General features: G+C 59.1%; 1 protein-coding gene across 1 annotated transcript; it reads left to right on the forward strand.

Moving 5' to 3' along the window:
• The first annotated feature begins 578 nt into the window (after nucleotides 1-578).
• LOC123351851 (latent-transforming growth factor beta-binding protein 4-like) lies at nucleotides 579-11,846 on the forward strand. Its single transcript, XM_044991524.1, has 12 exons — nucleotides 579-588; nucleotides 1,178-1,234; nucleotides 2,477-2,632; nucleotides 5,072-5,188; nucleotides 5,962-6,117; nucleotides 6,524-6,679; nucleotides 8,345-8,500; nucleotides 8,906-9,061; nucleotides 9,691-9,846; nucleotides 10,236-10,391; nucleotides 11,149-11,304; nucleotides 11,803-11,846. The coding sequence occupies exons 1-12, from the start codon at nucleotides 579-581 to the stop codon at nucleotides 11,844-11,846; spliced, it is 1,476 nt and encodes a 491-aa protein (XP_044847459.1).
• The last annotated feature ends 610 nt before the right edge of the window (nucleotides 11,847-12,456 follow it).

Raw genomic sequence — 12,456 nt, forward strand, 5'->3', positions numbered from 1 at the left:
CACAACAGCCATTTCCATCACATGGAGTCGCACAGACGGGCTGTCCTCTCTCAAACTCTGCGCTAGCTCCAGCTCCAGCTATGGGCTGGATGCAGGAATCCTTGGGTCATTCTCTGGCCTGTGCAGTGCGAGTGGCCGGATCAGCCTGCTCCCTTCCTGGCCTTAGATTCTCTGAATTAATGGCTCAGCCTTCGCTTCCAGGGGAACTGTGATGCCATCACCTCCCCAGCTCCCTCGTCCTCCCCGAGGGGAGATCGGCCGGAGCTGAATTTCAAAGCTGCGCCCCCTTTCTAGCTCCCTTCCTAGGAAAACACAATGGGGTTCCACAGCCCGCTGGGCTTCCCCTTTGCACAGCACCTCGGGCACTCGGCCCCCGGGTCCTTTATCATCTGGTTCTTTTCACCCGCGTGTGGTTAATGACTCAGAGCAACAGGCTATAAATAAACACCAGCAGGAGGGGGCGGATCTGGGCCCATACCTGATCGAAAAGCAGATCAACAGCAGCCTGTGTTGTGCCCCATCCCTCCCTCGGTGCTTCCCCTTTCCAAGTGGGTCTGGCCATTGCATGGACGCACTGGATGACCTTGGGTAAGTTGTTACCCTTCACTGTGACTCAGTTTCCCCATCTGTAAAGTGGAGAGAATGCTCCTCCCTTTGCCTATTGCCATGAACTTTTTGGGTCACAGAATGACTCACTGTGTGTCTGTGCAGCACCGAGCGTGTCATGGCCCTGATCTCGGTCAGTTCTGGGCAGCACCTGGCACAATGGGGGCCCTGATTTTGGTGGGCTCTGGGTGCCACCTGGCACAATGGGCAGGGCCGGATTTCCGATTAGGCACTATAGGCATGTGCCTGGGGATGCCGGCATTCTATGGTTTGCATAAAAATTCAAATTTTGCCACTCTCAGGTCCCAGCACAGGGCAGGGCTAGCAAAGGGAGAGACAGCCCCACACAGCCCTGCTGCTGGAGCGCTCCTCCCTCCGCACGGCAGACAGTGTCACCTCCCAGCGCTGCCAGTGAGTGTGGTCCGGGGGCAGGGCTTGGGAGTGGGTCTGTGGGGGAGTTCATGGGGCAGCTCTGGGCAGACGGGGTGGGGGGTGCTGGCATTGGGCAAGTGGCACTGAGTGTTGGTTACCATCTGCCCATGGGGCCTCACCCTGTCTCTCTGCCTTCCAGGGCTCTGCATCGCCCTGTGCCTGTGGGGCACCGTGGCCCAGAATCATGGCGTACGAGGTAAGGCCGACTCCTCCTGGCTAACCTTCCCCAGCGCTCCCGGCTGCCCGGGCTCCGGCCTCCGCCCGCTCCGGCCCCTTTCCCTTGTGGGAGGAGAAAAGAGTCAGGGGTTTGGGGAGCCGGGAGCAGCCCCTTGGCATGGGCGTCTTGGGGTGGGTTTACAGAGCACGGTGGGGGCGTGCAGGGGAGAGGAGAAGGCCCCTGTGTAGCCCTCCCCTTCCCTTCCCAGCCCTGTGGCCAGCAGAGAATAGACCCTGGGGTCCAGGGCTCTACACTGGGGGCTGGAGTGAGGGGCAGGTCCCCTTTGTAGCCCAGGGCCGGGTTACTGACCAGCCCGAATCAAACCCCTGATGGCGCAGATGTTAGAAGTGGTACTTGTAGGTGCCCCCCGCCCTCTAAAATTGGGCTGAACTGAAACCTGGGACCCACGTGCCCACTGCACCTGCCTGGATGGATACCAGCCAAAGGGGAATCGCTTCTTCACCGACCCAACGGAGACCTGTGATGGTAACGGGGCTCCCACGTTGTCCTGGGGGGGCTGGGGCAGAGCAGGGCATTAAGGGCCGGAGCAGCCAACTCCACTGACTGCAGGGCCTGCTGGGGGTGCTCAGCCCGGCTGGGGAATGAGGGGGGGGCAGCAGCTCGGGTGAGGGCCGCCCTCCTGGGGATCAAACCGGGGCCTCCAGGGTGAGCAGCAGGAGCCAGGAGTGTTGGGCTCTGTGAATTAGGCACAGGGTGGGGGGGGCATCATACTGACCCGTCTGAATCCCAGTCTGGGCCCTAATCAGCCCCTGGGTATCCAGGGGCAGAAGAAACCCACAGATCCCTGCCCAGAGGAGAGAATGGGGCAGTGCTGGCTATACTATCCCTCACCCCACCCCACAGGGATCCAAGGAGGGAGGGGGGCAGAGGAGAGGGAGCTGGTCACCCCTCCCCCAACACACAGGGAGCCTGGAGCCCCAGGGGGACATCTCCCCACCCTCCTCTCACATGGGGGATGTGGGTGTTTGTGGGGCCGACCCCAGACCCCCCCGTACCTGGGACAGGAGGCTCGGGGGGGGGGAGCTGTTTCCGACATTCCAGCAGCAGAAATGAGTAACTGAGAATCAGGCCCTTAATCACTAACCGCTCAAGGCCCTGGTCGCCTGGGTCCCGTCACCCAGCTCAATACGGGGGTTGGGGGGTGATACGGGGAACGTTTCCCTGCCAGGACTGTACAGAGCGTCCCCTCTTGCATTACAGATATTAACGAGTGTCTGGGGCCGAGCCCGCCAGACTGTGGACCCAACGCACACTGCATAAACGTGCCTGGGAGTTACTACTGCACCTGCAGTGATGGCTACGAGCCCAGCTCTGGGAAAGCCAAATTCAGGGACATGAGGGAGAACAGGTGCCGGGGTGAGCTCTCCCCTGACCCCACCTGCTGAGACCCCCCCCCTCCCACACACAAATGCTCCTTCCAGGCCTGGCGCAGCACCGGGGCTGCTGCCATCTTTGGCAGGGGCCCGAGGCCGTCAGCTGTGATGATATGTGACCCTTGCCTGCTCCTGCAGCACATGGGGCCAGGCTCACCCCTGTGCCCGGTGCTTGGATGAGGAATAAGCCCTCAGGGTTAGAAACAGATCCATGGAGCAAACTCCTTGTGCTGCAGAGATGTGCAGGGGAGAGGGGAGGGCCCCGTCGCTGGCCCCAAAACGCAGCATCTGGGCTGCTCGTGTCCCCCTGAGCTGGGAAGGGGCCTCGTGTATGAACCATGGAACTAGCACAGTGCGCTCTGCCCTCTATGGGCCCAGGGCACAGACCGAGAGGTCTCTCTGGACTTGCAGTGCAGTGGATTTGGAGACCCCTTTGCGCTGGTGAAGCTGGCGCATGCACCAATACCAGTCCCCTGGCAGGGGATACTCACATGCTGGAGTCTCCGCCGGGGGATGCTGGAAGCTGCCAGGTGCTAAATCACTTTGTGCTGGTCGCTGTCTGTGTTCCCTGAGCCCCCTGAGTCAGCAAAGCACATGCTTAGCTCCAGTCTTGCACAGCTATGCACTTAACTCAGCTCCAGTGGGTCTTAAGTGCATGGTTGAGCTCGTGATGATAATCCCAGGCATTAAAAAAAATCAGATCAGCTTAGAAAATCATGAGCTTTAGAAAGACCAATGAGCAAAGGGGCAGTGTGTGGATTGAATTGAATTGAAAAGGGGCAAATTCAAAGCAGATACAAGGAAATACTCCTCCACCTGAGGCAGCAGTAGCCTCTGGAACTCACTGCCACTGCGGCAAGGGAGCTGTGAATGTGTCGAGTTTTAAAGAGGGACTGGCTGTTTCTAAGGGGAATGACAATGCCTGGAGCTGTGCTAGTTAATGGACAATAACTCTGGGAGGGAGGGAAAAGCTCCCACTTCAGGGCTTAAGCTTGTCACAGGCAGGGGCGGCTCTAGGCACCAGCAAAGCAAGCACCTGCTTGGGGCAGCCCATTTGCAGGGGCGGCAGAACCAACAGGGGCTCTGGGAGCTGTAGTTCCTTGGTTAGCTCCCTGCCGATAGAGCCAGCCCTGGAGCAGGGAAAGAACTACATTTCCCAGCATTCCCTTGGTCACTACCAACTGGAAAGAAAGAAGGGGGACTTCATGCGGCAGCGTGCTGTGAGTGGTAGGGAGACCATACTTTAACATTCAAAAAACAGGACACTCCACGGGGAGGGAGGGTAGCCCCACCCTGCCACCATCCACCTCCTCCGACTGCCCCCCACAGAAACCCCAACCCATCCAACTCCCCCCGCTCCCTGATCACCCCCTCCTTGGACCCCTGCACCTAACTCCCCCCCAGATCCCCAAGCCCTATCTAAGCACCGCTGCTCCTTGTCCCCTGATTGCCCCCTCCTGGGACCCCTGCTCTTACTTCATTTCTCCCAAATCAAATATACTGATCCACTGTAACTTACTGTAGAAAGAGTAGGATAAAATTGAGCAAGAAATGCTTCCCAGTGGTTATTAGGACTGGAATTGCTATTTTCAACAGCCATTGCCTTTTTGTTTGTTTGTTTGTTTAAAAGGAAGACAGTGATATTGGATTGGCAAATTCCCCATAGAAAGAAAGAGTGGAACAAAAGAATAATAAAGGCACCTCAACTTTTCCTCATTGATATAGGACAGTCTTATAATATGCATCCAGATATCCTCCAATCCCACAAGCTGAAAATTGTTCCACTGTACTGCAGTTCTGTAACCATATGGGAACCAATCCTGTCTGTGTTCTGTGCACATCCAAAATTCCTGCTGAATGACCCGCCCTGGGAGCGAGTTACCAGTGACCCAGGGCTGCAGCAGAAGGAGGGTGCAGGTGTCGGGGGGAGAGCCCAGGACTGGGGCGGCAGGCGGGTGGGGGAGGGCACTGGTAGGGGGAAGGGGGAAGCACAACGCTGGGGTGGCAGGGGGTGTGGGTGGGGGGAAGAGCCCAGGCTGAGGCAGCAGAGGAGTGCGGGGGGGAGCCCAGGGCTGGGACGGGGGGCAGCCAAAATTTTTTTTGCTTGGGGCGGCAAAAAACCTAGAGCCGGCCCTGGTCACACGAGCCCCCTAGCCCGCAAGCAGGTCCAGGAAAGCCCCTTGCAGACGTAAAGTGAGAGCTTGTGATGCTAACACAGTTTTCAATGCACCATATTCTCGACTGGCTGTTCTGCTCCCGGAGCAGCCTAGTGTAGCCTGAGTGTAGCTGAGAATCAGGCCTGTGACTGCTAAGCTCCCAGGGGCCCGATCGCCTGGGTCCCATCACCCAGCTCAGTACAGGTGGGTGGTACAGGAACGTCTCCCTGGCAGGACTGTGCAGAACATCCCCTCTTATGTTGCAGTTTTTGAGTGCCAGGGACACGCAAGCTGCATCAATGTGCCTAGGAATTACTTCTGCAAATGCATCGATGGCTATGGGAAAGACAAGTTCATGCACGCGAGGGAGAACAGCTGCCGGGGTGAGCTCTCCCCTGGCCCCACCTGCTGAGACCCCCCTCGCACACACAAATGCTCATTCCAGGCCTGGTGCTGCACAGGAGTTGCTGCCGGCGTTGGCAGTGGCCTGAGTTGTCAGCGAGGCTGTGATGAGATGTGACCCTCACCTGCTCCCGCAGAGCATGGGGCCAGGCTCACCCATGGGCCTGGAGCTTGAACAGGGAATTAACAGACCCACGGAGCAAACTCCTTGTGCTGCAGTGATTTGCTGGGGAGGGGAGAGGGGACTCTCGCTGGCCCCAGCACGCAGCATCTGGGCTGCTCGTGTCCCCCGATCTGGGAAGGGGCCTCGTGTCTGGGCCATGGAAATAGCACCGTGCGCTCTGCCCCCTATGGGCCCTGGTGAGGAGAGAATAGCCACAGCACAGTGTGCCCCAGCCCCACCCCCGATCCTCCCCATGGGTCTTGGGGGGCAGGGAATAGCTGCAGTGCTGGGCACCGGCCTCGGCCCCTAGATCAGTGGCTAGGAGCAGGGTGGGTGCAGGACCCTGACAGCAGCTCCCCACCAGCTGGGGTGGCCCCTTTTGCAGGGTGGGGGATTCACCAGTGGCCGTTCCCTGCCAGAGCAGCTTAGTGCCGCCTGAGTGTAGCTGAGAACCAGGCCTGTGATTGTTAAGCTGCTGGGGGGCCCGGTCGCCTGGGTCCTGTCACCCAGCTCAGTGCCAGGGCTGGGGCGTGTGATAAGGGGAACATCTCACTGACAGGACTGTACAGAACATCCTCTCTTGTGCTGCAGATATTGACGAGTGTCAGGGCCCGAGCCCGGCAGACTGTGGATCCCACGCACACTGCACCAACGTGCCCGGGAGTTACTACTGCACCTGCATTGATGGCTACAAGCCCAGCTCTGGGAAAGCCAAGTTCACACACACGAGTGAGAACAGCTGCCAGGGTGAGGTCTCCCCTGGCTCCCACCTGCTGTAACACCCCCCCGCCACGACACACAAAATGCTCCTTCCAGGTCTGGTGCTGCACAGGAGCTGCTGCCGGCTTTGGCAGTGGCCTGAGGTTGTCAGCGAGGCTGTGATGACAAATGACCCACACCTGCTCCCGCAGACCCCCTACAGCACCCCACATCAGCTGGGGTGGCCCCTTTTGTGGGGTAAAGGATTCTTAAGGGGCCATTGCGCTCCCAGAGCAGCCTACTGCTGTTTGAGTGCAGCTGAGAGTCAGGCCTGTGATTGTTAAGCTCCCAGGGGCCTGGTCCCTTGGGTCCCGTGACCCAGCTCAGTAGAGTTAGGCGATGCAGGAACGTCTCCCTGGCAGGACTGTACAGAGCATCCCCTCTTGTGTTGCAGATATTGAGGAGTGTCAGGGCCCGAGCCCGGCAGACTGCGGACCCCACGCAAACTGCACCAACGTGCCCGGGAGTTACCACTGCACCTGCATCGTTGGCTACGAGCCCAGCTCTGGGAAAGCCAAGTTCACGCACGCGAGTCAGAACAGCTGCCAGGGTGAGCTCTGCCCTGGCTCCACCTGCTGAGACTGCCCCCCGCACACAAAATGCTCATTCCAGGCCTGTCGCTGCACCATGGTGGCTGCTCACTTTGACAGTAGCCCAAGGTCATCAGTGAAGCTGTGATGAGACGTAATTCTCACCTGCTCCCGCAGAGCGTGGGGCCGAGTTAACACCGGCGCTCGGATGGGGGATAAACAGACCCACAGAGCAAACTCCTTGTGCTGCAGAGATGCGCTGGGGAGGGGGGAGGGGACCCTCGCCACTGGCCCCAGCACGCAGCATCTGGGCTGCTAGTGCCCCCCTGAGCTGGGAAGGGGCCTCGTGTCTGGGCCATGGAAATAGCACCGTGCGCTCTGCCCCCTATGGGCCCTGGGGAGGAGGGAATAGCCACAGCACAGTGTGCCCCAGCCCCACCCCCGATCCTCCCCATGGGTCCTGGGGGCAGGGAATAGCTGTAGTGCTGGGCACCAGCCTCGGCCCCTACATCAGGGGCTAGGAGCAGGGTGGGTGCAGGATCCCTACAGCATCTCCACAGCAGCTGGGGTGGCCCCTTTTGCAGGGTGGGGGATTCTCCAGTCGCCGTTCCCTGCCAGAGCTGCCTAGTGCCTCCTGAGTGTAGCTGAGAACCAGGCCTGTGATTGTTAAGCTGCTGGGGGCCCGGTTGCCTGGGTCCCATCACCCAGCTCAGTGCAGGTGGGTGATAAAGGAACATCTCCCTAGCAGGACTATACATAGAATCATAGAATCATAGAATCTCAGGGTTGGAAGGGACCTCAGGAGGTCATCTAGTCCAACCCCCTGCTCAAAGCAGGACCAAACCCAACTAAATCATCCCAGCCAGGGCTTTGTCAAGCCTGACCTTAAAAACCTCTAAGGAAGGAGATTCCACTACCTCCCTAGGTAACCCATTCCAGTTCTTCACCACCCTACTAGTGAAAAAGTTTTTCCTAATATCCAACCTAAACCTCCCCCTCTGCAACTTGAGACCATTACTCCTTGTTCTGTCATCTTCTACCACTGAGAACAGTCTAGATCCATCCTCTTTGGAACCCCCTTTCAGGTAGTTGAAAGCAGCTATCAAATCCCCCCTCATTCTTCTCTTCTGCAGGCTAAACAATCCCAGTTCCCTCAGCCTCTCCTCATAAGTCATGTGCTCCAGCCCCCTAATCATTTTTGTTGCCCTCCGCTGGACTCCCTCCAATTTATCCACATCCTTCTTGTAGTGTGGGGCCCAAAACTGGACACAGTACTCCAAATGAGGCCTCACCAGTGCTGAGTAGAGGGGGATGATCACATCCCTTGATCTGCTGGAAATGCCCCTACTTATACAACCCAAAATGCCATTAGCCTTCTTGGCAACAAGGGCACACTGTTGACTCATATTCAGCTTTTCGTCCACCGTAACCCCTAGGTCCTTTTCTGCAGAACTGCTACCCAGCCATTTGGTCCCTAGTCTGTAGCAGTGCATGGGATTCTTCCGTCCTAAGTGCAGGACTCTGCACTTGTCCTTGTTGAACCTCATCATATTTCTTTTGGCCCAATCCTCTAATTTGTCTAGGTCCCTCTGTATCCTATCCCTACCCTCCAGCGTATCAACCACTCCTCCCAGTTTAGTGTCATCTGCAAACTTGCTAACAGAACATCCCCTCTTGTGTTGCAGATATTGACGAGTGTCAGGGCCCGAGCCCGGCAGACTGTGGACCCCACGCAAACTGTACCAACGTGCCTGGGAGTTACTACTGCACCTGCATCGATGGCTACGAGCCCAGCTCTGGGAAAGCGAAGTTCATGCACGCGAGTGAGAACAGCTGCCAGGGTGAGCTCTCCCCTGACCCCACCTGCTGAGTCCCCCCCCCCCCCCCGCACACACAAATGCTCGTTCCAGCCTGGTGCTGCACCGGGACTTTTTCTGGCTTTCACAGTGGTCCGAGGGCGTCAGCGAGGCTGTGATGAGACATGATCCTCACCTGCTCCCGCAGACCCCCTACAGCAGCCCCACAGCAGCTGGGGTGGCCCCTTTTGTGGGTAAAGGATTCTCAAGGGGCCGTTCCGCTGCCAGAGCACCCTAGTGCTGCTTGAGTGCAGCTGAGAGTCAGGCCTGTGATTGTTAAGATCCCAGGGGCCTGGTCGCTTGGGTCCCGTCACCCAGCTCAGTGAAGGTGGGTGATACAGGAACATCTCCCTGGCAGGACTGTACAGAACATCCCCTCTTGTCTTGCAGATATTGACGAGTGTCTGGGCCCGAGCCCGCCAGACTGCGGACCCCACGCAAACTGCACCAATATTTCTGGGAATTACTCCTGCAGCTGCACCAATGGCTACGAGCCCAGCACTGGGAAAACCAAGTTCACCCAGACGAGTGAGAACAGCTGCCAGGGTGAGCTCTCCTCTAGCCCCCACCTGCTGAGATCCCCCCTTCCACAGACAAATGTTCCTTCCAGGCCTGATGCTGCTCCCACTTGGATGGGGGATAAACAGACCCACCCAGCAAACTCCTTGTGCTGCAGAGATGTGCTGGGGAGAGGGGAGGGGACCGTCGCTGGCCCCAGCACGCAGCATCTGGGCTGCTAGTGTCCCCATGAGCTGGGAAGGGGACACGTGTATGAACCATGGAAATAGCACAGTGCGCTCTGCCCCCTATGGGCCCTGGTGAGGAGAGAATAGCCGCAGCACAGTGTTCTCCAACCATGCCCTTGATCCTCCCCATAGGTGCTGGTGGCAGGGAATAGCTGAAGTACAGGACACCATGATGACACCCCGAATCTTCCCGCTTTTGGTCCTGGGTGGCAGGGAATAGCTGCAGTTCTGGGCACCCTGACCTCAGCCTCTACATCAGGGGCTAGGAGCAGCCTAGTGCCGCCTGAGTGTAGCTGAGAACCAGGCCTGTGATTGTTAAGCTGCTGGGGCCCCGGTCGCCTGGGTCCCATCACCCAGCTCAGTGCAGGTGGGTGATACAGGAACGTCTCCCTGGCAGGACTGTACAGAGCGTCAACTCTTGTGTTGCAGATATTGACGAGTGTCTGGGCCTGAGCCCGGCAGACTGCGGACCCCACGCAAACTGCACCAACGTGCCTCGGAGTTACTACTGCACCTGCATCGCTGGCTACGAGCCCAGCTCTGGGAAAGCCAATTTCACGCACGCGAGTGAGAACAGCTGCCAGGGTGAGCTCTCCCCTGCCCCCACCTGCTGAGACCGCCCCCCCTCGCACACACAAATGCTCGTTCCAGGTCTGGTGCTGCACCGGGACTTTTTATGGCTTTCACAGTGGACTGAGGTTGTCAGCGAGGCTGTGATGAGACATGATCCTCACCTGCTTCCGCAGACCCCCTACAGCAGCCCCACAGCAGCTGGGGTGGCCCCTTTTGTGGGTAAAGGATTCTCAAGGGGCCGTTCTGCTGCCAGAGCAGCCTAGCACTGAGAGTCAGGCCTGTGATTGTTAAGCTCCCAGGGGCCTGGTCGCGTGGGTCCCGTCACCCAGCTCAGTGCAGGTGGGCAATGCAGGAACGTCTCCCTGGCGGGACTGTACAGAGCGTCCCCTCTTGTGTTGCAGATATTGATGAGTGTCAGGGCCCGAGCCCGGCAGACTGCGGACCACACACAAACTGCGCCAACGTGCCCGGGAGTTACTACTGCACCTGCATCGTTGGCTACGAGCCCAGCTCTGGGAAAGCCAAGTTCACCCACGCGAATGAGAACAGCTGCCAGGGTGAGCTCCCCCTGGCCCCACCTGCTGAGACCCCCCCTCGCACACAAAATGCTCGTTCCAGGCCTGTCGCTGCACCATGGTGGCTGCTCACTTTGACAGTAGCCCAAGGTCATCAGTGAAGCTGTGATGAGACGTAATTCTCACCTGCTCTCGCAGAGCGTGGGGCCGAGTTAACACCGGCGCTCGGATGGGGGATAAACAGACCCACAGAGCAAACTCCTTGTGCTGCAGAGATACGCTGGGGAGGGGGGAGGGGACCCTCACTGTCCCCAACATGCAGCATCTGGGCTCCTAGTGCCCCCCTGAGCTGGGAAGGGGCCTCGTGTCTGGGCCGTGGAAATAGCACCGTGCGCTCTGCCCCCTATGGGCCCTGGGGAGGAGAGAATAGCCACAGCACAGTGTGCTCCAGCCCCACCCCCGATCCTCCCCATGGGTCCTGGGGGGCAGGGAATAGCTGCAGTGCTGGGCACCAGCCTCGGCCCCTACATCAGGGGCTAGGAGCAGGGTGGGTGCAGGACCCCGACAGCAGCTCAACAGCAGGTGGGGTGTCCCCTTTCGCAGGGTGGGGGATTCCCCAGTGGCCGTTCCCTGCCAGAGCAGCCTAGTGCCGCCTGAGTGTAGCTGAGAACCAGGCCTGTGATTGTTAAGCTGCTGGGGGCCCGGTCGCCTGGGTCCCATCACCCAGCTCAGTGCAGGTGGGTGATACAGGAACATCTCCCTAGCAGGACTGTACAAAACATCCTCTTTTGTCTTGCAGATATTAACGAGTGTCAGGGCCCGATCCCGGCAGACTGCGGACCCCACGCAAACTGCACCAACGTGCCTGGGAGTTACTACTGCACCTGCATCGATGGCTATGAGCCCAGCTCTGGGAAAGCCAATTTCACGCACGCGAGTGAGAACAGCTGCCAGGGTGAGCTCTCCCCTGGCCCCCACCAGCTGAGATCCCCCCTTCCACAGACAAATGTTCCTTCCAGGCCTGGTGCTGCTCCCGCAGAGCACGGGGACAGGCTCACCCCTGAGGCCGGCGTTTGGATGTGGGATAAACAGACCCACACAGCAAACTCCTTGTGCTGCAGAGATGCGCTGGGGAGAGGGGAGGGGACCCTCGCTGGCCCCAGCACGCAGCATCTGGGCTGCTCGTGTCCCCCTGAGCTGGGAAGGGACCTCGTGTATGAACCATGGAAATAGCACCGTGCGCTCTGCCCCCTCTGGGCCCTGGTGAGGAGAGAATAGCCACAGCACAGTGTGCTCCAGCCCCACCCCCGATCCTCCCCATGGGTCCTGGGGGGCAGGGAATAGCTGCAGTGTTGGGCACCCTGACCTCAGCCTCTACATCAGGGGCTAGGAGCAGGGTGGGGGCAGGACCCCTACAGCAGCTCCACACCAGCTGGGGTGACCCCTTTTGCAGGGTGGGGGATTCTCAAGTGGCCGATCCCTGCCAGAGCAGCCTAGTGCCGCCTGAGTGTAGCTGAGAACCAGGCCTGTGATTGTTAAGATCCCAGGGGCCTGGTCGCTTGGGTCCCGTCACCCAGCTCAGTACAGGTGGACGATGCAGGAACGTCTCCCTGGCAGGACTGTACAGAGCGTCCCCTCTTGTGTTGCAGATATTGACGAGTGTCAGGGCCCGAGACCGGCAGACTGCGGACCCCAGGCAAACTGCACCAACGTGCCCGGGAGTTACTATTGCACCTGCATCGATGGCTATGAGCCCAGCTCTGGGAAAGCCAAGTTCACACTCGCGAGTGAGAACAGCTGCCGGGGTGAGCTCTCCCCTGGCCTCACCTGCTGAGACCCCCCCTCGCACACACAAATGCTCCTTCCAGGCCTGGTGCTGCACAGGAGCTGCTGCCGGCTTTGGCAGTGGACTGAGGTTGTCAGCGAGGCTGTGGTTAGAGGTGACCCTCGCCTGCTCCCGCAGAGCATGGGGCCGGGCTCACCCCTGTGCCCAGCGCTTGGACAGAGAATTAACAGATCCACAGAGCAAACTCCTTGTGCTGCAGAGATGCGCTGGGAAGAGGGGAGGGGACCCTCGCTGGCCCCAGCATCTAGGCTGCTAGTGCCC

This window comes from Mauremys mutica, chromosome 17, assembly GCF_020497125.1.
Source record: "Mauremys mutica isolate MM-2020 ecotype Southern chromosome 17, ASM2049712v1, whole genome shotgun sequence".
NCBI lineage: Eukaryota > Metazoa > Chordata > Testudines > Geoemydidae > Mauremys > Mauremys mutica.